The following is a 25,964-nucleotide window of genomic DNA, read 5'->3' as shown; positions in this document are numbered from 1 at the left end:
TCAAGAGGCAAGTCACTTGTTTTCTACCGCCTACAAGCCTGTATTGTTATAAATGTGACAACATTATGTCTATTAAACAATATATGAGGGATTTAAGTACCATGGCATGCTGAACTAAATTATTTAAAGGTGCTCTCGTTTGATGGTCATGCAAAAGGAGGCACAGTGAAGAAAAGTAATTGCTTAGGGTCACACAGTTTGGACAAGTTGGGAAGTCGGGATTGGCATCATGTTTCCTGATTGCACATTGTGTACATCCGCTGGATCTTTCCCCCTTCTGTCCTGATGATAGTTTCAACAGTGAGAAAAGAGTGAACTCAGTTGTCTTTTGATTCCTTTACAAGGCTTTTGTTCTTGTTATAGATGGAGCAACATTATACTATATTGGAGCAGGTGCATTTTTGTTCAGTGAACATCCAACCTGATTACTTCAAGGTGTGTTCAAATGTCATGATCACGGAAATGGCGCCACAGTGAAGAAAAGTAATTGCCCTGGGTCACATATTATTGGTCTGGGCCCCACAACTAGCTTTTGCCCTGGGCCCCACAAAACGTTCTTACTGGCCCTTATGCTACCAATACATTTTGTAACCTGGAAGTGATTATTATTGCAAGTAGAGTAAGTGATGGCACTCTCAGTTTGTTAGAGGCAGACCTTCCCCATGCTACAATACTGTTCTAGACGTAAGAATGCTGTTGGAAGTAAATTGTAGTGAACAGACGCTGCATGTGGCCCAAAATGCATTGACAGCAAGTCAATCAAAAGTTTAGGCACGATAGCAAGAACTACCATTCACCTTCATGACTGAGCTATGTGACCCAGGATATATATGGGAGCCCATCACAGTGATTGCCAGGACTGCACTGCTTACGCATTTCTGACATTGAAGGGATAATTTGTCGAAATTGAAATTAATCGTGATGTGATAAATTACTATATAGTGACGGTAACTGGTCATTATATGCTAATTAGACATAATAGAGCCTGGTAACGATGTGCTGTGCGTAATGTAATAAATAAGCATTATGGGTTAACTGGCCATAAAATAAACAGCGCATAGTATGCAAACTGGGCATAATAAAAATGTGTTGTGGTGTGCTTGCTCCGAATTGTGGAAGTAAATAAAAAAAATTCCAGTACTTGCATAGCGCACGAATCACCCCCGAAGGGGTATCTCGACGCTGGGGGCTGTTGGGAAGATTAAGCGAGCAATTGCCCAGAGTCGCATGGGCCTGGGAAGACCCCTGCCGCCGGAGCCAGGGATCAAACCGTGATCCTCAGCATCAGTCACCCTGGCCGCGGCGCCACACCTCTCCTTGAAGTAGACAATAATTTAATTTTTTGGCAGATTCACAAGTGATAATGATGTTCTAAGGTTTGCGTTGTGCGCATCAGAAATTACCATAATGTGCTAATTGGGCAAGGATATCACAGTGGCATATGAAGTGTTAAATGGGTATAAGGGCGACTGAGTATGACTTGCTAACAGAGCATAATGGCAAAGTGCTCTTGATTTAAAATCAAGGTACAATGGAAATTGACCATGATGTGCATAGGTGCAACGAATTATCTACAGTAAAATAAAGATACGTAAGAAATATCAGTGTGTATAATTTGAAAAATAACTACATGAAAAATAATAAACTGCAATAAAATGTGGTGAACAATCTATTTGGCCCTCTTAGGGGCATTGCTTCTTTGATTTTTTTTCATGTTTGCAGTTTTTTATCTACCCCCAGATATTTACATATGAAAGAAATATAGTGAGCATCTTTTAAGTCAGTAGTATATTCAATAAAGTAATTTTGACAGTAGTTATGTTTAGTCACTGTAGTAATCTTGGCCGTTGTGTCTACAGAATGGGTATACACCACTGCACATTGCTGCCAAGAAAAACCAGATGGACATAGCGACCGCGTTGCTTGAATATGGCGCAGATGCTAATGCCGTCACGAGACAAGGCATCGCCCCCGTACATCTCGCAGCACAAGAAGGGCATGTCGACATGGTGTCATTACTGCTCACGAGAAATGCAAGCGTAAACCTCAGCAATAAGGTAACCACAACCTTCCTTTTTTCCTTCTTCGTTCACATTACTATTCACAGAGTGACTTTCAAATCATTTGGAATAAAAAGGCCAAACATTGTGCCTTGTGTAATCATTCTATGTTTATGAAGTGAACATCTGATTGCAAACCTGTATGGTGTTGATCCACTGTATTATAATTTGCCTGGATTCAAATTATCATAAAATATTCCACTTTCCAGATGTAGGGTTTATTACGGTTAACAATTGCATATTTGTAAAGTAATCTGTGAAATTGGACCTGGGTTAGCATCCACTGTATTGTATTTTAAGCCTCTAATCTGCAGTTGTGAGTTAGTAAGGTACATAGAAATATGCATCTTAAAGCAGGTGCCCTTCTCTCAGCAAACTATTTGTAGACTGGAAACTAATCTTTAAATGAATGGTACAGCCTTGCACTGGCGTTTAGGAATGAAGTAGTTGGGTTGGTAAGCTGAAAGCACGTGGCAGGTATTAGAAAGAAAGAAATATCCAATATGTGGTGTGGCTGATAGAGAGAAAGAGGTGGTCTTTCATCAGTTGGACTGTGAACATACACTGTCAAACACTCATTCTAAAAATTATATCGTAGATTTCTTATGTCTAACTTCCAGCATATATAGGGCACAATGACCTTACACTTATCGCCATCACCAGATTTGACTGTCTTCACTGATGGTTCAGTGAAGACGGAGTTGATGAGTTATGTGGAAGAACACATCATAAAGTTTATTTTATAAGAAAAGTGGAGCATGGGTCACTGCTGAACTGCTACAAAAACAGTCCCATTTACAAACCCAGCCTTTGGGGAAACGCCAGCCCATCGCCCGGTACTGCTATTGCAGCCTTGGTGGTGTTCAAAACAGACAATTTCTTGTTGGCCAGTCCACCAGCACTGACTGACTAGCAGGCGCATGCTTTGGCTACACAGATGCAGTGTTCGACATAAAACATTGGCAATTAATGTGTTATTCACATTATCTAAACAATGGCTAGACCGCTAGAAGGGTTGAAACTGAAATGTGTGCTCTTTAACAAGCATTTCTGGAGTTTTGCAGCAGGGCATTTGAAAATCTTATGTGAAAAACAACAACAGATAATCTTACCTTACTCTACTTGTTGCTTCTGTTAGAGGTTTCCCCAGGGCCCAAAGCTCACAGGAGTCACAACAACCGGTACCACCACAAGGGGAGTCAGACAGTCGAGGTTCTAGTGACAACTCAGTCCGTCTCACTCTCTCCTGCCGTGCGGCCCGAGGTACGAACATCCGACTCAGTCAGAGAGTGACAATTAAGTGAAAAATCACTCGTGAGCCGGCTCTGAACTTGTGCTGATTCTAGTCAATCACTCTAGAGTTTTGACACTCCGCACCCGCACAGCAAGCTCGAGTCCGACTCAATTTCATTTCCGAGGCTGTGCCGCAACAGCCAGCTTTTACTGCCGCCCAGGGGCTGGCCTATGATGTTTGCTAGGCCAGTCATCATTGGAAGTGCTTTAACACACGCTACCAGATAGACGGCCCTGGGACCCAGTTGGCGGTCCCACACATGGTGGTGCATATACCACACCAGGCACCACGTCCTCAGCTAGGGTAGGGTGCAGCAGGTGCATGGTTGCACGTACACACGTGCTGCTAGATGCAGCACGTTTAGATAGTCACTGTCCAATCATGCCCAGCCATGCTGCGCGCACTTCAAGCTCATTCTCTTAGCTTCCTGGCCCAAATCAAGGACTGCGGGCCCGCCTGGGGTCACCATAGAAATGAGAGACCCAGGCCCAGCTTGTAGGTCATCATGATGCCTCTGTAGGCAGAGCTTCAGCATAGCAGTGCAGTCAAGCGCTGCTCTCACTGCAGCTGATTTTATGCCACCAGAGGGCTTGCCAAGGCTGACAAACAGCAGGGGTCGCAAGCAAGGTGGCAGGAGTCACAATGGGTGGCTTAGGGGTTGCAGTTGCGACCCTTAACTGACGTCCATGGTCCTGCATGCATCTGACAGAATGCACAGAAAATAGGCCACAGTGTCGGACTTCAGGTCATACCCTGCATCAGCCTTTAGAACCATGGGTGATCGTGCCCTGCTTCTAACCCTCACTGCACACACACAATAACCACCACCACCAACAGCTAAAGTGGACTTGGAAGTAGTAATGGAGTCAGAAGAAGGCTGTTTCAGTGATAATAGCAGTTCCAAAATAATCCGCTCTGACCACAAACCTTCGGGTAAAAAGGTAAACAGTGGCTCTTAAAGTTAATCAGGGGAATACCTATTCGCATTGCTGTACAGATTTACTGATTAAATTCTGCAAAAAGCCATTGTTATTTGGAAGTATTTCAAGTTAATAACCTCTAGGGATCGATTGTGTTAAACGTTTGTTTTACCTCATGAGCTGCTCAACGTTAGTCCTTTGCTTGGGCAGTATTTACTGGTTTTTAGACCAACGCCTTCCAGCTGACATTGCTTCCCATATTTCAAACATGGTAAAAAGAACAGAGTACGAGGAGCTTAATCTGACAACCACGTATTTTCGTATCAGTCACGATGCATTTTTCCTTCATTCTAAGTGGATGTAGGAGAAAAGCAGACTTGTGTAGGTGTACATTGGTTACGCGTAGATGCTAAACACCTTTTTTTGCATTTATGTTCTTAACTCATATGTTTGTTTACTCTAAACATAATGAGCTCTGTTCACAGTGGTAAAGTTAGTTATTAACATACGTATACAACCAAATTCCCATTTTGAATCTAAAAGCGATGTATAGAGGGATTCCTGGCAAGCGGAAAACCTTTTACGAATGTGCATAAATACTCACTCTTAAATCCTACTCAAAGGGTTTAAGCGGCTTTCCAAGGCTTTCTTTGCCTTGGATATTTGTAAATGACCACAAGGGTACATTTGCGGGCATTACTAAACAGCGAGCCAACCCATTTCCACCCTGGAAATGGTGGAAATTGCCTTCAGCAAAGGGCTGGAGTAACTCTCCTTTGAGAGTGAGTGGGGGAGCGGAGCACCCCCATTTGTAGTGGACTTGTAGAAGAAGAGTTGCTCTAATGGAAATATATTTTCACTGCAGAGGATAAAAAAAGGCAAACTTTGCATTTGCAGTGGGAGCTGGATTGTCCCTTTGAGGACTGCACCTCTGTGGATAATTCCATTTAGTGGGGCTAGGAATGCCTAGGAATAGTCTCGTGAAATTCCCAGAAATATGCTTGGAGACCTGCGCCGAGTGCAACATTTCATCTCAAACAACATTGCTTGAACTAATCTCAGCCACTGTTGATCGCTTAGGCTCTATTCCAGTCCATCGTTTATCACCCAGTATGCCACTCTTCATCCTGCTCGAACAGTAAATGGCCACTGGCCAGGCCAGGTCCCCTCCAGATGGGAATGCAAGCAACCCCAGACCAGGTTGGGTCTAACAACACTTTCTTCGTGAGGTATAGCTTGAGCCCTGTGGCACAGTGAGCACAGATCTCCCATCTAGGCATACGCATTGCACTTATAGAGCATCAGCAGCAACAAATAACAAAGTGATGCACAGAAAACTGGAATTAAACTCAACCACTTGGTGCCCATTGCAGTCCATCATTGTTTCACCCATGATCCCACTCAAGACCTAGATCCGCCATATAGAAACAGTCTTGCCCTGCTCCAAATAGGGAACTGTCCAGCCTTAACTGCTAGGACAGGTAACCTGAAGGCAGAAACACAAGCACCCCCAGTCTGGTTTTGGCATACATAAGCCTTGTCATTGAGGGATAATTTGAGCCCTATGACACAGCTTTCCAGGCTTACATGTTAGAATGTTTGTGAGTTCAACAGAACAGTAAATATGCACCTACTTGTAGACATAAATCTAAGGGTTCAAATTTGCTATTTTTTTCGTGAATCATTCACAATGATTTTGAAGATGCCGTTCAGTGGCAATCATCTAAAAGTATCAAAGAAACAGTGGCATAGCAAGTGGGGTGTGGGTGAGGATGGGGGGCGGCTCTTAACTGGGTCCGCCACAGGGAATCGCCAGCACCGCCCCACCCCCGCTCTTATCAGCGCCTGTTGTTGGGAATCGTCACTGTTGAAAAGCTTAAGCTGAAATGCTCTCCTTGCAAAGTACCATTTTTCTTTGTTTTGTGAAAAAACATAGCAATCAATGTTTTAAAATGGATCAAAATAGATACTGAGTTTGCAGCCATGTTTACAGAGAGATATGCCTCCACATCTCTGTAGCATCATGTTTAATGTTATGATTTTTGATTTAAGTAAATGTAACACAGTCTGGGAGTTAATGGTATAGTGTATTTGAAAGTTTTTTATGAAGTACAATTCAGATTGAAAGTCAAGTAGTTTTACGTGAATTCCCCCGGTGACATGGAGCTTTATAGTCATCCTGTTGTTCCATTGCAATTGCAGCAATATGTTATTTAAATAGCTCCTTAAATATTTAATTTGAACAGAATTTCTGTCATTGTCTGGGAATGAACCCACATATTATATAAATGTCCATTAGTTAGTGCCCTATGGGGTCTCTGTTCTATATAAAGATTGACTGCATCTGTTCTCACAGTTTCCTTTATTTGAACTATTTAAACAGAGCTTACCCCAGGGGGTAATGTATTGTCTTAGGTTCTGACAAGTATGGAAGACTACACAACAAGCCTAGGCTTTAGGCAATACAGCACGGAAACAAAGGTAATAGTTCAGAAAAAAGATAGGACAATATGATTACTCTCAGAGAAAGACATTGCAGTGGAAGGTTTTAGGGTGTTTGATAAATCAAAGTAAAATGGGATTAGGGTGAATGTGGTCTTTCCCGAGCAGTAGTGCTGTGCTTGAAAAGTCGTGGTTCCAAGTCTTAGCTTTCATTACTTTGCTGTGTTCAATCAGAGAAATACCCGATTCTTTTGCCTCCAACTGTTCTTTATTTTAGAATATTTCTTTAACTCTTCAAAATGTACATTATAGATGGAAGGGTGAGTGCCTCAACAAGAGTTGCATCTGTAGACGATTATCAAGCAGGCTCACAAACACAACTTTGCAACTCGGTCCTTGTTTAGCATGTACTTTGGAGCTGATAGCCTAATCACCTTTTAGTGCCTCCTCCTACCTGCACTCCCATCATGGACTTCTAGCTTGCTGTCCCTTCCTAAGCTCAACCACAACTCGAAAAGACACCACTTATAGAACTTCTATTATTTTTCTCCACATTAGAAGTCACTCCAAGTTTCTGCCGTTCACGCAATAGTAAAGTTGCCTACTGTGAGTGCCAACATGATTTGAACCCTTTATTATAACCCTGAATAAAGGAACGATTTGTGGCGATTTTGGCGAGCCGCGTGCAAAAAAAAAAACCTCTGCCACGCGGCAGTTGGCAGAGTTGTGCCAGAACTCGGGCAAAACTCTACGAACTCCGCCACTGGAGCTTATCGCCCACCCCTATCCAAGAGACACAGCTTACGGCTATGCCATCTGTGTTGTGGTCCATTTAGTTCTCCACTTCCTATCATCAGTTTTTTGGGCTAGAGCTGTCACCAGATTGTGCTGCACTGCTCACCATCTCTTCAACTTCTGCTCATTCTGTGATCTGTTCTTTCACGTCTGATGCAGGTTTCTTCATAGCCTTCCCTGGGCATCCCACTCTTTGTATCTTCTGCACTGCCACATCTATAGTTAACCACTGCCTCCGTAGACTGTCTGCTGCTATCACTCTTCATCCTGGATAACTTGTTGCCACACCCGCACCTCTCTCAGCCTTGATGCCCTCTCCAATTACTCACTTTTTGTTAGGAAAGGTTGTTTAAGTCTTTAGTACCCTTTTGCAGTCTGTGGCTCACTTAACCTGTTTATTCCGAATGAAAGTGTGAAACAAAAGAATGCCATTTCCAGTCATCCCAGTAAATAGGCATGGGTGAATTAATTACCCTCCTTAGTCCCCACACCTTTGTCGACATAGTCACAACTACAGGAAGGAACTACTATGTAGTGTGTGCCTAAATAATTCCTCTCTACTGTGCTAACAATATCAAAATGCGAAACAATTAGTAAAAAAATTCTATAGCGTTAAGAAATTATCATCTAACGTCAGCACAAAAGCTTATGTTTTTGGGATGCTTCACTTTTCGTTACTAGTCAATATTAGCCTGATTTTGGAAGTTTCTGAGATTTTATTTCAGTGTTTGTAAGACAGACTTCTCCTGGTCTTTTCAGTCAGTGAAATCTTTATTTCGGCCCAGAAGTCATAAAATCACATAAAACAGTATATCATAGATGAGTTTTTAAAAAGTAAAAAAAAATAGAGATAAAATCCAGCTCATTATGTTACAATCTATAGTCATGCTAGCCTTTTATACAGCAGATGTCATTGGTTGGGGAGAGCACAATTGATTATCAAAGTGCAGGAAAACAGAAAGGGAGGGTAGGGAGGGGCAATCAGGTATTTACATTTAGGGTATGAACATGTATTTGCACAACACATCAAATCACTACATCTGCAGTAGGTTGCTTGTCAGATAAGGCGTAAAACTTTGCCCTGGCTCTCCACATGGTCATCAGGTAACGGGTGAGTGCAAAGATCAGTCGCCTTCTGAGATCGGTTCTAAGAATGCTTAGGGCAACTTTATACTCTCTAGTGCCCTAGTTTTGACAAAGCTGTAATATCCAACATTGCCTACTGATCTCATAAGCCGGGCAGAAGAACAGAACATGTTCTAAGGGTCTCCTTGGGGGCACCACAGGCTGGCCACCACCAGTCATCAGCCCTAGTGACTTTGACCCACATGGCTATGAAAGAATGAAGGGGTACGGTTCCATAGCATAGTTGCAAGAACAAACGCATGGCCAGGAGAGGTTTAATCTCATCAAGGAAATCTTCTCTGCTGTAAATATCTATGAATATGAGAAATCTATCAGTCATAGAGCCTCGTTTTTTCTGGAAATTTACTATAAGATCTTTATGCTGCCAATAGACTGTTTGAATGGTGTTCTTAGATATCGACCTGATCTCATCAGAAGCACTCCACAAAGTTTCGAGCCCAATCTCTCCCAGGGTAGTTTTTATGTACTTGGCCCAAGGTAATTTGCGGGAACCGGCAAGACTAAGTATTTCAACGGATGGAGCTCTGGGGTAACCCAGATCCTCCTCCAATACAGGATGTGGCAAAGACCAATTTTATCCAACAGTGCTCTCAACCGGAGATCAAGTCCAAGGGGAGCAGGAGAGTGTTTATGGGAACACCTACCAGCTGTTGCAAAAACCGGTTTCCACTAAGTCTAGCATAGATGCATCCAAATGGACCCAAAGCTCTGTGCCATATGATGCTGTCCCCAGGGTTTGCAGTTTATATACTTGTAGGGCCGGGTGAGTTGGTCGAAATTGCAAGCTATGTACCATCTTTGATATACCCCCCGCAACTTGCTCTAACTTTCACTGGGTAACATGTGCCTGCCACCCCAAATGTTCGGTTAATGTGATGCACAGATACGTGAAAGTATGAACTCTCTATAGGGGAGTCCCTGCTAGGACTGGATTAGCCCTAGTTGAATGCCCTTGGTTTAAGATCATGTACTTCATCTTGCCTGTATTAATTTCAAGGCTCCGAACCATACAAACGTGCTCTAAACAGTCCAGGAGCTTTTGCAGACCCATGGGAGATATAGACAATAAAAGGACATTGTCGGCAAACATGATGGCAGGAATCCCCATGTTTGCCAACCTAGGAGCGTTATTGTAATTCTGCGCCAGGAAGTCTAAACCGGATTTATGCAGAGAGAAAAAAGCGCTGGGTGAGTACACAACCCTGCCTTACCCTCCTGCTAAAAGGGAAAGACTCAGTCAGCTCGCCGGCCTGGTCGCACCTCTCCTGCACAAAGTTGTTTATGTGCAACCTCACAGTAATATCTATGAGCTTGCTGGGTACCCCTATCTCTTGTAGCACCCACCACAGGGTTGGCCTGGGGACTAAATCACATGTGGAACAAAGGTCCACAAATATGACATAAAGGCAACCACTCTCCAAGGTGACCACCTACCAGTGCACCATCAGGAGCCGGAACACCTGATCGATTGTACTGGTCTTTTACATCTACCTGCTACATAACCCATTTGATGTTTTGCCTTTTAAATCAGGGCAAATTTCCCCTAGTTGGTTACTGTCAAGACAAATGTCTAATTCTCCCTTGACAAAAAGCTATTCTGTGACATTTCTGCAAGTCTACACCATTAACAAGCAATGATTTGTTCAGGCTTGGTCTTATAGTTGTTGGCTTAAGAACTGAGCTGGATCAAGTGATGACCAAGTAGACTGGTGCGTCTAAGGTTAGTTTCTTTACACAGACTCTGCATATAAGGCAATATGGAGGCAGACACTTTAGAAGGATATAGCATGATGTTTAAAATTTTTTTTTTAAGGAGCACCGATGGCTGTAGTAGGGGGAGTAATTACAAGGTTTTGGCGAAGAGGTCATTTAGAAGTTAATTAAAATCAGTGTGGTCAGAAGTGGATTGGAAGACAGCTGAATATTCCAAAGGAAAGTAACTAGCGCTGTAGGTGAGTGATCTCTAAGTGAAACCCTTATTGTGAGACCTTGTAACCAAAAAAGCCTGTGAAAAAGACCTGGAATCAAATAGTTGTGACTTGTTCCTTAAATATGTTGGGGGTCCCACCTGCCCGATTACAATAAGACCTATTTGCAGGCAGTCGGAAAACTGTTCTTTTCCATTGCGACTTGTGCTGCGGCCCTAGAAAAGGGCCACAGTACAAGCTGCGGTGGAAAAGACAGTTTTCACACATCCATGTACAGTGTGCCAGGTACCATGAGGTGCCTGTCACACAGTGCATGGGTGTTTGGGGGGCACCACATGTGCCCCCCTCGGCCCATAGCAGTGGCCCTGCTTGGGGGCCCCCAAAGTCCCATTCTGTCTGCCTTTACATGTAATGTAAATTGATACTTGTATAGCGCAGTACTCACCCGTAAGGGTCTCAAGGCGCTTGTACGAATACCGCTGTGGAACCCATCCTGGCTTTCCCTGTGAGGAGCCCACTCCTGGGCACCCCCAAGGTGGAGGCCAGGCATCCTTAGCGTTGTGGGGGCCGTTGTGGAGATTAAGCAAGCTATTGCCCAGAGTTGCAGAGTGGGACTCCATGATTGGAATAGGCACTGAGGCGAGAATTATCAGGTCCGTGGAATTGTTGAGCTCAAGACCCGCCAAGGCGGGGAATTGAACCCTGGTCCCGGGCTAGACCTCTGCATCGGAGTCTGCCGCTCTAACCATTGAGCCACACTTCTCCGACCGGAGATGGTGGTCAGACCGTCATGTAAAGGCAGAGGAAAAAGGGACATCATAATCCCTACAGTGGTTCCTCCTCAGGCACTGCCCCCATTGTAGGGATTACGATCCAATTGTCTCCTTGAGCATGTCGGAGGTGTCGGTCGGTCCTTCTGTCCGCTGTGCTCTGACAGAGAGCATCATTATGCAGCGGTCAGACTGTAGCCTCAGATGTCGGGCAGACCGCCACTGACGGCCTGTCGGTGGCGGTCCACCCAACATCATAATCAGCCCCATAGCCTTGACTTACTTTTGACTGGCTTCAGCCATGCAGACCTACTACTTATTCTATCCTTTTTTAGAACACTAACAGCTCCATGTTATACAACAGTCAGTCATTTGTACTTGAAAGTGGTTAACAAAATGGTGATCCACTCCAAGGAAATCATTTAGAAATTAAGATGTTCTGAGATGAGACTCTGGAGCCACTACAGTTTAACCCCTCCCATGCTCATGACGAGCTCCGCTCGTCATGAGCCACGGTGGCCGTGTGCTCATGACGAGCTGAGCTCGTCATGACCGTTGCACCGCGCCCACGCGGGGATAATTCCCTTGCTGTGCTGGGCTTTCCATTGGAACGGGCGTGGCCATGAAGAGCTCAGCTAGTCATGTGCACACGGTCACCGTGGCTCATGACGAGCTGAGCTCATCACAAGCACAGGGGCGCTGCGCGCGCCCCCCTCCCCCAGCACTGCGGGGGGGAATTAGTCCCGCAGGGAAGGGGTTAAGCAGTTACATATTAAATAGCTGGTAAAGTCAAGAATTGTGTTTTCTGTTTACATAGCATATTTTTTGCTCATCCCCGTTTAGGAATTTTTTTTGTTTAAGCAATGCTTTCAGGTTACAGCAATGGAAAGCCAATAGTGCCTTTTTTGTGGCAGTAACAATGACCGGTTCCTACATTGAAACTGAAAAAAGGTATCTGTACCTATTGTAGTGGCACCTGCTTTTTTTGTTTTATTAAACACCTTTATTGTTCTATTAAAATTGAGCCTAATGGATACTATTGTATTTAAAATTATTCATGCATGCATATGGCAACCACATTTATGTGGCTGAATGTATTCTTTTCGATTTTGATTTTCTTATTCTTGCAGAAAAAATAACCATTGCATCAGCTTTCCTAGGCCAGACCTGTTGCTTTTGCCAATTCTGATTTCTGTTTTAGTACAGTTTGTCACCTGACATTTGAAATTCCCTCATTTTTTCTCAGTCTAGTCTTGCATTAGGAGGTAGCTTCTACACCAGCTGTTGTCGCCCTCTCTGTGAATGCTAAGTTTTGATTACGTATCAGTAATGTTAGGTGAATGCAAATTAAAATAGGCTAAAAAGGTTTAAAGACTTGAGCTTACTCTTGCTAGAATGGGTTTGCAGAGTTTTTGAGGTAGTGTTGTCTCTGTAGTGTATTTTATCTTGTCAGAAGCAAACCAAAGAATGGTTGTGGTGCACAATTAGAGCTATGCAGGATTGCATGAGGGTGACTTAAGCATACTGTGAGTAGGGCCATCAGAAGAGTATCTCATTGTGCAAATTGAGAGTATCCAGATAGAGACATGTCATTTAGAAAACAGGATAGCATGGTCATGAATCAATATTTTAATATATTCAGGTAGTACTATTTTGAGTAATTAGAAGTTCAGTATAGATTTGATTTTGAAGTATTAGGGCGATGACCAGGGTAGCTGTTCATTGTTGCTAAATGAAGGATAAGATGCTTAGGTATTGAGGCAGCATAGGATAAATAGATCAATCAATAGACCACTGGCAGCATCAAGGGAGGTTTCCTAGAGTGTGAGGATGTTCAGATCATAATCAAAGAGGCTGTGAATTTGTCTGGCATGCCTCCTGGCTGATCAGCAAGCATGCTGGTGTGGCAAGGTGGAGCGCCAACAAGACATCAACTATCATATTTGACTGGGGGTGGCTGGGTGGTTAGATGGGGCTAATTTAAGGGGCTGTTTATGGACTAGTGTGAAATTGAGCAGAACATATAGGCAGGTTACAGAAGATCCACACCAACATGACTGCAAGAGTATTGGTTGGACCAGAAACAGCTCATACATTTAAGCTTTTAGTAGAAAACTATACCCGCTGTCTCCTGCACCAAAAAATTAGATCTAAGACCACATTAAAAAAAGCTTAAAATACAGCATCATCCCTCAAAACAATGGAGCTGCATAAATGGAGGGCACCCACTGTAACAGTCACTGAGATTCATGACTAATAATGTAAGAACTCACAGGTTAAATTGAATACCCAAAGGAAGACAAACAATCAAGTTTCATAGCAGGTGAAGTCCATCTAAAATGTAAGTTTCCAACCACTTCTGTGCCATGTGCTTAATAGAGCTGAGTGTCAGAATACTTGCATCTAATGTGGACTCTAATAAAATGAATAGCGTAATGTATTTCTGTCGCATGGGAAAGTTAAGGTTTCTTGATTATATTTAAATATAGCATTGTCTTGAGTTTACGCATCACTGAAACATTGTTCATTCTAAGTTTAGTATTTGTTCTTCTTGATTTGCAGAGTGGCCTCTCTCCGCTACATTTGGCAGCACAAGAGGACAAAGTGAATGTGGCAGAGGTTCTTGTAAATCAAGGAGCTGTCATTGATGCACAGACTAAGGTATGTTTTAGCAAAATATCCAATTTCAAATGCAATCAGGAACGTCCATGATTAATAAGATAGAAATGCTCCTATCGCTTGTGTATGGAATCTAAGATCTTCCATGTTCTCTCTTGGCACTGCAGTGGTCTTCCATTTGCTGGTGAACTGTCTCCGCTATTTCATTATGAATAGCCAGCCTTGTGTTATTTTGTGCTGTGACTCTGTGTGTGCCATCACCTGCTTTTTTTCAGAGAGACGAGGATGCAGTAAACAAAGCTCCAGAATTAATGCAAGATTAATACTTGATGTTCCTGATTGCCTAGCCACCAGTTACCACTTGGGTTCTGTATCGGAAGAATGACATTGAAAGAAAAGAATGGCTAGCTCTCCCTAAACTACTGCGGTCCTCTCCAGGACAGGACTTCATTGGAGCAAATCCAATTTCTCTGGCACTCTCCCTCTCTGCTAGTGATTATGGCTCTGAAGTTCCCCTTGAATAAGCTTCACACCACCTTCCTACAGCACAGCTGATCTCTAAGAGGTTGAAGTGTCAGCACTGTAACTGGGTCTTGACCCAGGCAGATTTACTGCAGTATCTACTCCAGCTGCTGAAGCTAAAGTTCCCTCACATCTAGACGTTTGCTGCAGGGAACCTAATGATAATATTCAGTCAAAAAGCTCAATCTTTGCTATGAACAGTTGGAACTTCTTTTCCGTTGAAGGCTTAGGGCATGATTACGAGTTTTGCGGATGGCTTACTCCATCCCAAACGTGATGGATAGCCTGTCCACCCTATTACGAGCTCCATTATGTTCCATTAGATTTATTGGAACTCCTAATACGTCGGATGGGATATCCATCACTTTTGTAATGGAATAGCCCTTCCGCGAAAATCGTAATCAAGCTCCTAGTCTGATAGCAACAGTAGAAATGCACAATCTACTACTATATGTTATTCCCAAGGCTTATTTTTGAATATCTGTGGTAATATTACATTTGCTCATGCTCTGTACCTCCAGTCAACAAGAAATCAATCCTGAATACATAATTCAGGATACAATTGTAAAAGCAAAAGGTTGCAGCGGCAAAGTACATCCAGTGGGTGGCTTGAGGCACAACATGCTGCTGTCTTAGAGTTTTCATCCTGACCGCAGGTATGTCATGGCTCCTGAGAGTGCATTTCTTGGGCTTATTTACCACTTTTATTTAGGTTGAAACCATCCTTAACTAAGGAAATACAAATCGATGGCACAGATATTCCTGTGAAAAATGCCGATTTCTTGGTTCCCTGTAAATTTTGGACATTTTTGAAATTTTCTGAAAATGTTGGATATTTTGGAATTTTCAGGCAGAGTGAGCCTGTGAAAATATCAAACAAGTAGGTGAAATGACCAAGGCCACGGAAACGGGGTCAAAGCGACAGATGTGAACATAGGCTGTTAGAACCACAGGCCTTCACAGGGGTGCAAGTTATTGGTAAACTAATGCCAGTTCATGTATGTTGCAGGTTAGGATGAGCAGTGGGCACCTGCATAGTAAGTGTTTGCAGGGAACAGACCCAGTTGAACTCGCTTGTTCCCCCAGAGGAGGTTCTCTTGTTTCTACAATGAAAATTACTCATTTCTTTTTAGGGCTCGGGGCGGAGCGCCGAGATCCTATTAGTACAGAAAGAAAAAAAAGTGTGTTAAGGGCTCGGGAAAGACACATTCCTTATTTTTTTTATTATCTGAATGGTCATTGGTGTTCGCGGTGATGTATTTTTAGTAGTCTTGATGCTATTGGGCAGTTGTAATTTTCAGGCGCCATTTTGGGCATTTTTCGTGCGGTTACGTGCTCGAAAGTGCATTAATCTTAATTAGGAGCTGTCAGGGTGGCCGTGTAATGCATTCCAGATGGTGTGCGCGCGTTCACCATGGGCGTTTCATTGCTTGTGTGGTAGGCCCCATGATATACTTTTACCAAGTTGCTAACATAAATTAGAATGTGTTTCATCTGACAATCAATCCCATGTGGCATGCAGCGTTATATGAAGCTCAACAAACCTATCACCTGCAAAAGCGCAAATGTCGAGATTTTCCTACCCCGTTTTATTTACTCTTTAATGCTTAAGATCTACGTAAAGAGTAGTGCAGAGGCGTAGTGCGTAGTGCAGAGGCGTAGTGCAGAGGCGTAGTGCAGAGGCGTAGTGCGTAGGGCAGAGGCGTAGTGCGTAGTGCAGAGGCGTAGTGCAGAGTGGTAGTGCGTAGTGCAGAGGCGTAGTGCGTAGTGCAGAGTGGTAGTGCGTAGTGCAGAGGCGTAGTGTGTATTGCAGAGGCGTAGTGCGTATTGCAGAGGCGTAGTGCGTATTGCAGAGGCGTAGTGCAGAGGCGTAGTGCGTAGTGCAGAGGCGTAGTGCGTAGTGCAGAGGCGTAGTGCATAGTGCAGAGGCGTAGTGCGTAGTGCAGAGTGGTAGTGCGTAGTGCAGAGGCGTAGTGCAGAGGCGTAGTGCGTAGTGCGTAGTGCAGAGGCGTAGTGCGTAGTGCAGAGGCGTAGTGCGTAGTGCAGATGCGTAGTGCGTAGTGCAGAGGCGTAGTGCAGAGGCGTAGTGCGTAGTGCAGAGGCATAGTGCGTAGTGCAGAGGCGTAGTGCGTAGTGCAGAGGCGTAGTGCAGAGGCGTAGTGCGTAGTGCAGAGGCGTAGTGCAGAGGCGTAGTGCGTAGTGCAGAGGCGTAGTGCGTAGTGCAGAGGCGTAGTGCGTAGTGCAGAGGCGTAGTGCAGAGTGGTAGTGCGTAGTGCAGAGGCGTAGTGCAGAGGCGTAGTGCGTAGTGCAGAGGCGTAGTGCAGAGTGCAGAGGCGTAGTGCAGAGGCGTAGTGCAGAGGCATAGTGCAGAGGCGTAGTGCGTAGTGCAGAGGCGTAGTGCAGAGTGGTAGTGCGTAGTGCAGAGGCGTAGTGCAGAGTGGTAGTGCGTAGTGCAGAGTGGTAGTGCATAGTGCAGAGTGGTAGTGCGTAGTGCAGAGTGGTAGTGCGTAGTGGTAGTGCGTAGTGCAGAGTGGTAGTGCGTAGTGCAGAGGCGTAGTGCAGAGTGGTAGTGCGTAGTGCAGAGTGGTAGTGCGTAGTGCAGAGGCGTAGTGCAGAGGCGTAGTGCAGAGTGGTAGTGCGTAGTGCAGAGGCGTAGTGCAGAGTGGCAGTGCGTAGTGCAGAGGCGTAGTGCAGAGTGGTAGTGCGTAGTGCAGAGGCGTAGTGCAGAGTGGTAGTGCGTAGTGCAGAGTGGTAGTGCGTAGTGCAGAGGCGTAGTGCGTAGTGCAGAGGCGTAGTGCGTAGTGCAGAGGCGTAGTACGTAGTGCGTAGTGCAGAGGTGTAGTGCGTAGTGCGTAATGCAGAGGCGTAGTGCAGAGTGGTAGTGCGTAGTGCAGAGTGGTAGTGCGTAGTGCAGAGGCGTAGTGCAGAGTGGTAGTGCATAGTGCGTAGTACAGAGGCATAGTGCAGAGGCGTAGTGCAGAGGCGTAGTGCGTAGTGCAGAGGCGTAGTGCGTAGTGCAGAGGCGTAGTGCGTAGTAAAGAGGCGTAGTGTGTAGTGCAGAGGCGTAGTGCGTAGTGCAGAGGCGTAGTGCGTAGTGCAGAGGCATAGTGCGTAGTGCAGAGGCGTAGTGCGTAGTGCAGAGTGGTAGTGCGTAGTGCAGAGGCGTAGTGCAGAGGCGTAGTGCGTAGTGCAGAGGCGTAGTGCGTAGTGCAGAGGCGTAGTGCGTAGTGCAGAGGCGTAGTGCAGAGGCGTAGTGCGTAGTGCAGAGGCGTAGTGCAGAGGCGTAGTGCAGAGGCGTAGTGCAGAGGCGTAGTGCAGAGGCGTAGTGCAGAGGCGTAGTGCAGAGGCGTAGTGCATAGTGCAGAGGCGTAGTGCAGAGTGGTAGTGCGTAGTGCAGAGGCGTAGTGCAGAGTGGTAGTGCGTAGTGCAGAGGCGTAGTGCGTAGTGCAGAGTGGTAGTGCGTAGTGCAGAGGCGTAGTGCAGAGGCGTAGTGCAGAGTGCAGAGGCGTAGTGCAGAGGCGTAGTGCAGAGGCGTAGTGCGTAGTGCAGAGGCGTAGTGCAGAGGCGTAGTGCGTAGTGCAGAGGCGTAGTGCAGAGTGGTAGTGCAGAGTGGTAGTGCGTAGTGCAGAGGCGTAGTGCAGAGTGGTAGTGCGTAGTGCAGAGTGGTAGTGCGTAGTGGTAGTGCGTAGTGCAGAGTGGTAGTGCGTAGTGCAGAGGCGTAGTGCAGAGTGGTAGTGCGTAGTGCAGAGTGGTAGTGCATAGTGCAGAGGCGTAGTGCAGAGGCGTAGTGCAGAGGCGTAGTGCAGAGTGGTAGTGCAGAGGCGTAGTGCAGAGGCGTAGTGCGTAGTGCAGAGTGGTAGTGCGTAGTGCAGAGGCGTAGTGCAGAGTGCAGAGGCGTAGTGCAGAGGCATTGTGCGTAGTGCAGAGGCGTAGTGCAGAGGCATAGTGCGTAGTGCAGAGGCGTAGTGCAGAGGCGTACTGCAGAGTGGTAGTGCGTAGTGCAGAGGCATAGTGCAGAGTGGTAGTGCGTAGTGCAGAGGCGTAGTGCAGAGTGGTAGTGCGTAGTGCAGAGGTGTAGTGCAGAGTGGTAGTGCAGAGGCGTAGTGCAGAGGCGTAGTGCAGAGTGGTAGTGCGTAGTGCAGAGGCGTAGTGCAGAGGTGTAGTGCAGAGGCGTAGTGCAGAGGCGTAGTGCGTAGTGCAGAGGCGTAGTGCAGAGGCGTAGTGCAGAGTGGTAGTGCGTAGTACAGAGGCGTAGTGCAGAGTGGTAGTGCGTAGTGCAGAGTGGTAGTGCGTAGTGCAGAGTGGTAGTGCGTAGTGCAGAGTGGTAGTGCGTAGTGCAGAGTGGTAGTGCATAGTGGTAGTGCGTAGTGCAGAGTGGTAGTACGTAGTGCAGAGGCGTAGTGCAGAGTGGTAGTGCATAGTGCAGAGTGGTAGTGCGTAGTGCAGAGGCGTAGTGCAGAGTGGTAGTGCGTAGTGCAGAGGCGTAGTGCAGAGTGGCAGTGCGTAGTGCAGAGTGGCAGTGCGTAGTGCAGAGGCTTAGTGCAGAGTGGTAGTGCGTAGTGCAGAGGTGTAGTGCGTAGTGCAGAGTGGTAGTGCGTAGTGCAGAGGCGTAGTGCAGAGGCGTAGTGCAGAGTGCAGAGGCGTAGTGCAGAGGCGTAGTGCGTAGTGCAGAGGCGTAGTGCAGAGGCGTAGGGCGTAGTGCAGAGGCGTAGTGCAGAGGCGTAGTGCAGAGTGGTAGTGCGTAGTGCAGAGGCGTAGTGCAGAGTGGTAGTGCGTAGTGGTAGTGCGTAGTGGTAGTGCGTAGTGCAGAGGCGTAGTGCAGAGGCGTAGTGCAGAGTGCAGAGGCGTAGTGCAGAGGCGTAGTGCGTAGTGCAGAGGCGTAGTGCAGAGGCGTAGTGCAGAGTGGTAGTGCGTAGTGCAGAGGCGTAGTGCAGAGTGGTAGTGCGTAGTGCAGAGTGGTAGTGCGTAGTGCAGAGTGGTAGTGCGTAGTGCAGAGTGGTAGTGCGTAGTGCAGAGGCGTAGTGCGTAGTGCAGAGGCGTAGTGCAGAGTGCAGAGGCGTAGTGCAGAGGCGTAGTGCAGAGGCGTAGTGCAGAGGCGTAGTGCAGAGGCGTAGTGCAGAGGCGTAGTGCAGAGGCGTAGTGCAGAGGCATAGTGCAGAGTGCAGAGGCGTAGTGCGTAGTGCAGAGGCGTAGTGCAGAGGCGTAGTGCAGAGTGGTAGTGTGTAGTGCAGAGTGGTAGTGCGTAGTGCAGAGGCGTAGTGCGTAGTGCAGAGGCGTAGTGCAGAGGCGTAGTGCAGAGTGCAGAGGCGTAGTGCAGAGTGCAGAGGCGTAGTGCAGAGGCGTAGTGCAGAGTGCAGAGTGGTAGTGCGTAGTGCAGAGGCGTAGTGCAGAGTGCAGAGGCGTAGTGCAGAGGCGTAGTGCAGAGGCGTAGTGCAGAGTGGTAGTGCGTAGTGCAGGTGCGTAGTGCAGAGGCGTAGTGCAGAGGCGTAGTGCAGAGTGCAGAGGCGTAGTGCAGAGGCGTAGTGCAGAGTGCAGAGGCATAGTGCAGAGGCGTAGTGCAGAGTGCAGAGGCGTAGTTGAATAGCTGAAATGCTTTTACCGAAATTAAAAATGTTTGTTTGGAATAAAAGGTTTACAGTTTTCAGCTAGCTTGCACCTCCTTGTTTGAACACGGAATGTAAAGCGAGTTTGTTTTAGAGCACTGATAGCCCTGTGAGGTGATACTTCAGGGTCAACGTGGTGGGTGCTTCCGGGTGGAGTGGTAGTGCGGAGTGGTAGTGCGGAGTGGTAGAAGTATTACGGGCAGCAGTACCACTACCACCAGTACCACCACTACCAGTATTACGGGCAGCAGTACCACTACCACCAATGCTACTGCTACCAGTACCACCGCCACCAGTACTCCCGCTACCAGTACCACCACTACCAGTATCACCACCTCCAGTACTACCACTACTACCACTACCAGTACCACCGCCACCAGTACTACCGCCACCAGTACTACCAGTACTACAGCCACCAGTACTACCACTACCACCACCAACAGTACTACCACCACCACCAGTACTACCAGTAGCAGTACTACCACAACCAGTACCACCACCACCAGTACTACTACTACCAGTATTACGGGCAGCAGTACCACCACCACCAATGCTACTGCTACCAGTACCACCGCTACCAGTACCACCGCCACCAGTACCACCGCCACCAGTACCACCGCTACCAGTACCACCGCCACCAGTACCACCACCAACAGTACTACCACTACCAGTATCACCACCTCCAGTACTACCACTACTACCACTACCGGTACCACCACCACCAGTACCAGTACCACCGCTACCAGTACCACCACCAACAGTACTACCACTACCAGTATCACCACCTCCAGTACTACCACTACTACCACCACCAGTACCACCACCACCAGTACTACCAGTACCACCGCCACCAGTACTACCGCCACCAGTACTACCACTACTACAGCCACCAGTACTACCACTACTACAGCCACCAGTACTACCACTACCACCACCAACAGTACTACCACCACCAACAGTACTACCACAACCAGTACCACTACCACCACCAGTACCACCACCACCAGTACTACCACTACCAGTATTACGGGCAGCAGTACCACCACCACCAATGCTACTGCTACCAGTACCACCACCAGTACTCCCGCTACCAGTACCACCACCACCGGTACCACCACCACCAGTACCACCACCACCACCAGTACCACCACCACCAGTACTACCACCAACAGTACTACCACCAACAGTACTACCATTACCAGTACCACCACCTCCAGTACTACCACTACCAGTACCACCACCAGTACCACCACCACCAGTACCACCACCACCAGTACCACCACCACCAGTACCACCACCACCAGTACCACCACCATCACCAGTACTACCACTATCAGTACTACCAGTACTACCAGCACCAGTACTACCACTACTACAGCGACCAGTACTACCACTACTACAGCCACCAGTACTACCACTACCACCACCAACAGTACTAACACCACCGCCAGTACTACCAGTACCACTACCACCACCACCACATTAACACACTCCATAACACTTAGCAAAAATACATTACCATTTACAATGCCATTAGCTCAAACTCAAATAAATCCGAGCCCGATTGCATTTCTAATGCTTGTTGCTTGTGTAATAGCATTTTTGATTGCGCCAACTTCCCTCAAAGCGTCTCTTAACACTTGAGAGCCTAAGTGTGCTGTTAGAGATAAAAACACTCTCACTTAGCTTGAGATAATGTTTCTAGGGCATGGTATTACGGCCATGCAAGCAAACTGGACAGACTGGCAAGACATGTAAGCGTGGGGAACCAGTGTCATAGCCTGTATGTCATGGGCCTTAGTGCAAGGATTGGCATGGGCCCTGTTTGGACTGGGCAAAACAGCAATTGGGGTTCAGTGAACCCCTCAGGCTTCTGAGGCCTAATGCCACTTCACCTGCTGCACAAATGGACGTTACACTCCTGTCATGGAGAGGATGTGGTGCAGCGGCCAGAGCTGCCGGCTCTGGAGCTGGGAATCTCGCTTTGAGTCTTGAGACATCCCGTGATTCTGGGCAAATCACTGAGGGCATAATTACGAGTCTGGTTGTCCCTGGACCAGCAGACTTGCGGGGTGCGGCAGTCCACTGATGGTCTCACTGCCCAATTACAACTTTGGCAGTCGCACCCCCATTGCACCGCCGTTCCCTGGTGGTGGCACGGTAGTCAGGAGCTTTGCAATATGCTGGTGGTGCCACTGCGGCACAGCTATGCATATTACGAGCTTCAAGGTTGCTAGCGGTGTCATGGAGGTCTTTACTCTATAAACAAGCTGGCGGTCCCGAAACAAAGGGGGCCCTAAAGGGCTCCCTGTAGTCCATGTGCATGGGAATGCATGCAGAGGGCACAACATGTACCCGCCTGTGTGCATTCACTCCTGTTCCTGCACAGCATGGACTTTTGCATCCAAGCCGTGTAGGAACTGTTTTTGGCTTTCCCATTGCGGTGCCCATTTTCAGAGCTACCTCCGTGATACCGCCAAAAAAAGGCTGCCAGACACAAGGAAACTCGTAATCTTGCGGGCGGTGCGTACACTGGTTTGGCGGTGTGGAAGCAGGCCGTCGGCACGGCAGTGCGTTCCCACAATACCAAACTTGAAATCAGGCCCTTAATCGCTCTGTGCCTGGATGCCCTCACTGGTGATAAACTGCGCTATATAAATCTAAAAACTTAAACTCCGATGAAGAACACAGACCTTGAGGATTGCTTTGAAATGTGCATGACAGGAGCAGAATCCCTACTTATTTAAATTAACCTGCTTGCTAAAAAAAAAAAAAGTCCGGAAGGGTGAGAATAAATACAGTGAATGGAATTGGAAGCAGTTTGTCTCATTATTTCTCTGCAGATTTTACCTGTATCACAAGGAAAATGTAAACATTTTCTTCGCGGAGTCACTGATTTTTCCCATTGTATGAGCTACCGGCAGCCTTTCGCGTGTGTTAAAACTTGCTAAAACCTTTGAAGTTATTATTTACTGTATGTAAAAAATAGCTTTATTGCTATCGTTGAGTTCCGGCAACAGACCTGTCAGTGTTCCAAGAACAGAAATATGTTTGATGTGTTTCAAGTAAAGAATGTATTGTGTGTTGCAACATGGAAAGAATGCGTTGGGGTTACAGGTAACATACGTGTTTGCGCTGTGAACTGGAGCTAAACCACTGCCCTTGTGCCAAAACGTGTATCTTTTGTCTACACCGATAAAAATCTTTCAATAAACCAGTTTTATGCACCACAAAATATCAGCTGAATTTTTGGGTCCTGAAAGGAAGAGGTTTTTGCTACGTAAGACCTGGTTCGTTCCGGTTTCGAAAACTGTTTAATATTTTAAAGACATTTTTTTTTATATTCCCAGCTGTGTAAACTTCCCGTCAATGATGCACTATCAGCCGACCTCATGTAGCGCCAGCTAATCTCTGAGAATTTTTTCCATCCAATAATAACGCCCAGCGTAGTGCAAAAAGTAAAGGGCAGTACACGTGTTGTATTTTTCAATGTCAAACTAAGGTCGTGTGCGATGCTTGCAGCCTGTGAGCGCGCGCGGACGTACAGTACGGTTTGGCGTGTCGTTATCTGCCCGTATCTCTCATTCCCACGTTTGAAATCCAGCGAGCCAAGAGAAGTGCTGACTGCTGGTCTGTGGCAGGCAGCTTTACCTCAGATCCGTCCCTCAGTGCGGGCATTTTACCCGTCACTGAGGCTTTTAACAATTTACTGTCCAAAGGCGTTGGCTCAACTTTAATGACCATGCAGCTGTTTGAGCGCCACTAAGTGGTTCCGGTGACCGAGATAGTTTCTTTTTTAACGTTTTTCCGGATGGGTTGGCCCGGTTGTACGTACAGTGATTGTGCTAGGTGTGGCTATACTGAGGCTGTTGTTGTCGTGAACCAATAAATCAGATTTTTCTGTGCGATTTTAATCATAGTCCCTGGCTGTTACGGGTTTGAAATGGTGTAGAGTTTATGGGACTATTGCACTGCTCTCTAGGTTGGACTTTAGGATTACCTCATAAAGGTTACAATTTATACAAATGCAGTGGCTAGCTAGGTTGACTTCTGGGAAGAGTACGTTTGACAGCGTCTATTCTGAGATGCTGGTTCAACATAACATAACATTTGTATTAGTAAAGTGCACGTTCACCCCTAACGGAGTATCTTGGCGCTGAATAACAGATGTTTATTGTTACCCCATTCAATGGTCCTCATTTTATCGACCTCAGATGGATGAAAGGCTGAGTGGACCCACCAGGATTTGAACCTGTGACCATGAGGTCAAACACAGGCCCCCGAGTGGATGCATTAGTCCACTGAGGCACCAGACTCCTTTGTATGGTTCATATGGCCCTTTACCCGATAACATGGGATTTGAATATATTTGATATGTTTAAAAAATACATTGCTCTCAGACTGCTTTGCTTGACCCCACCTGTCTGATCATGGTACCTAAATACCGTACACCAAGATTGGGAGAACGGGCTTTTTCTGTGGTTACCACTCAGGCATGGAACAGACTGCTGCCCGAGTTACGCCTCAAGCCAAATATCTTGAAAATTTCGCAGGGCTCTAAAAACCTGTTTATTTACATAGGCTTTGCCTGGAGCAGTTGAGAATTCAAGTTGCTGTATAGGGTGTATTAGTTAGCTAGCGCCAGATTCACCCTCTGGTGATTGCGTGCTCTATAAACACGAATAAATAAACTAATTATGGGAGCAAAACCGCACCCAAAATTTTTTACCCCCAAACTTACCTCATTCAGTCTCCCACAGTTTGCTGGATTAGCAGCAGCGTTCAACCTGAATTTCACGTGGCGATCTGTCCTGGTTTAAGGTACCTCTGTAAATATCAAATTAGCAGGGGTAAAGCAAATAAATAAAAGAATGGGATTAAAAGGATTGAATGGACCCTACTCAATAACTGAGTTCTAGATCAGTGAAACATTACAGGTTTTTATTACAAAACGCAAACTAAGCAGTACAGTGTAAATGCCATAAATGCTCTCAAATCCAGTGTTATACAAAGTATTCTAAATTCCGTTGGGACGCAACATCATAAAGAAAACTGACAGAATCCCTAGCGGAACAGGAAAGTCTTCTTGCATAGAAAATTAGCAATACTGCAGATTCAGCATGGCGTGAGCAAAAGTATCTTTCTTTGGCAAATCAGAACACAAGACAAATAAACGTCAATACCTTAACACATACGCACCATCCCAGTTTCTTGAGTAATTATTTAGCACCCTCGATGCTAATGTCATCCGGAGATGTTCGAACAAATATAAAACTCCTAACAGTAAAACTTTTTCTGAAAGAATAAATCCAGTGAAGGAACAGAAAACATTGATACATTTTATAATTTTACATCCACACCATTAAAGATTTGAAGTAAGCAGGAGTACAGCAGCAGTGGAAATTAAGCTATTATAGTATCAGTTTGATTGTGTTCTGCAGTTTGTGGAGAGGGAATGTGCGTGGAGCGAGTATGAGTGATTGACAGATTAACTTCCATCTTGTTCAAAATTGAGTTACCCATTTAAAACACCTCAATAAACACACCTCAATAAATCGTAGAAACATTCTTTCCATTGTAATTATGTTAATTCGGTCTATATATGTAGAATCATGTATAAAATTGTATAGTAATCATTATTAATGATGCACAAAAATATATACTCGCAAAACTTTTCTATAAGTTTCATGGGTGTTTTTTTAGAAGATTAAAATGCTAGATACCTCAACTTACAGACAAAAACCTAAATTGAAATATATGAAAACCCATTAAGAATAGATATGTTAATAAGGGTGACCAAAACAATGTTACTATATAGTTTGTGTCATTAATTAAGGTTTGAGTCCTGAATGAAGACGTTGCAAG

General features: G+C 45.9%; 1 protein-coding gene across 27 annotated transcripts in view; it reads left to right on the top strand.

Annotated features, from left to right (window-relative positions):
* ANK3 (ankyrin 3) overlaps positions 1 to 25,964 on the top strand; it is a 1,924,186-nt gene that overhangs the window by 1,507,016 nt on the left and 391,206 nt on the right. For all 27 annotated transcript variants that reach the window (XM_078642672.1, XM_078642674.1, XM_078642664.1 and 24 more), the window contains 2 exons: positions 1,860 to 2,057; positions 13,918 to 14,016. In XM_078642672.1, coding sequence (XP_078498798.1) covers positions 1,860 to 2,057; positions 13,918 to 14,016 — 297 coding nt within the window. The remainder of the gene's footprint in view (positions 1 to 1,859; positions 2,058 to 13,917; positions 14,017 to 25,964) is intronic.

This window comes from Lissotriton helveticus, chromosome 5_1 (assembly GCF_964261635.1).
Source record: "Lissotriton helveticus chromosome 5_1, aLisHel1.1, whole genome shotgun sequence".
Classification (NCBI taxonomy): domain Eukaryota; kingdom Metazoa; phylum Chordata; class Amphibia; order Caudata; family Salamandridae; genus Lissotriton; species Lissotriton helveticus.
Note: the sequence above shows the minus strand (reverse complement) of the source record. Positions and strands in the feature narration are given on the sequence as shown.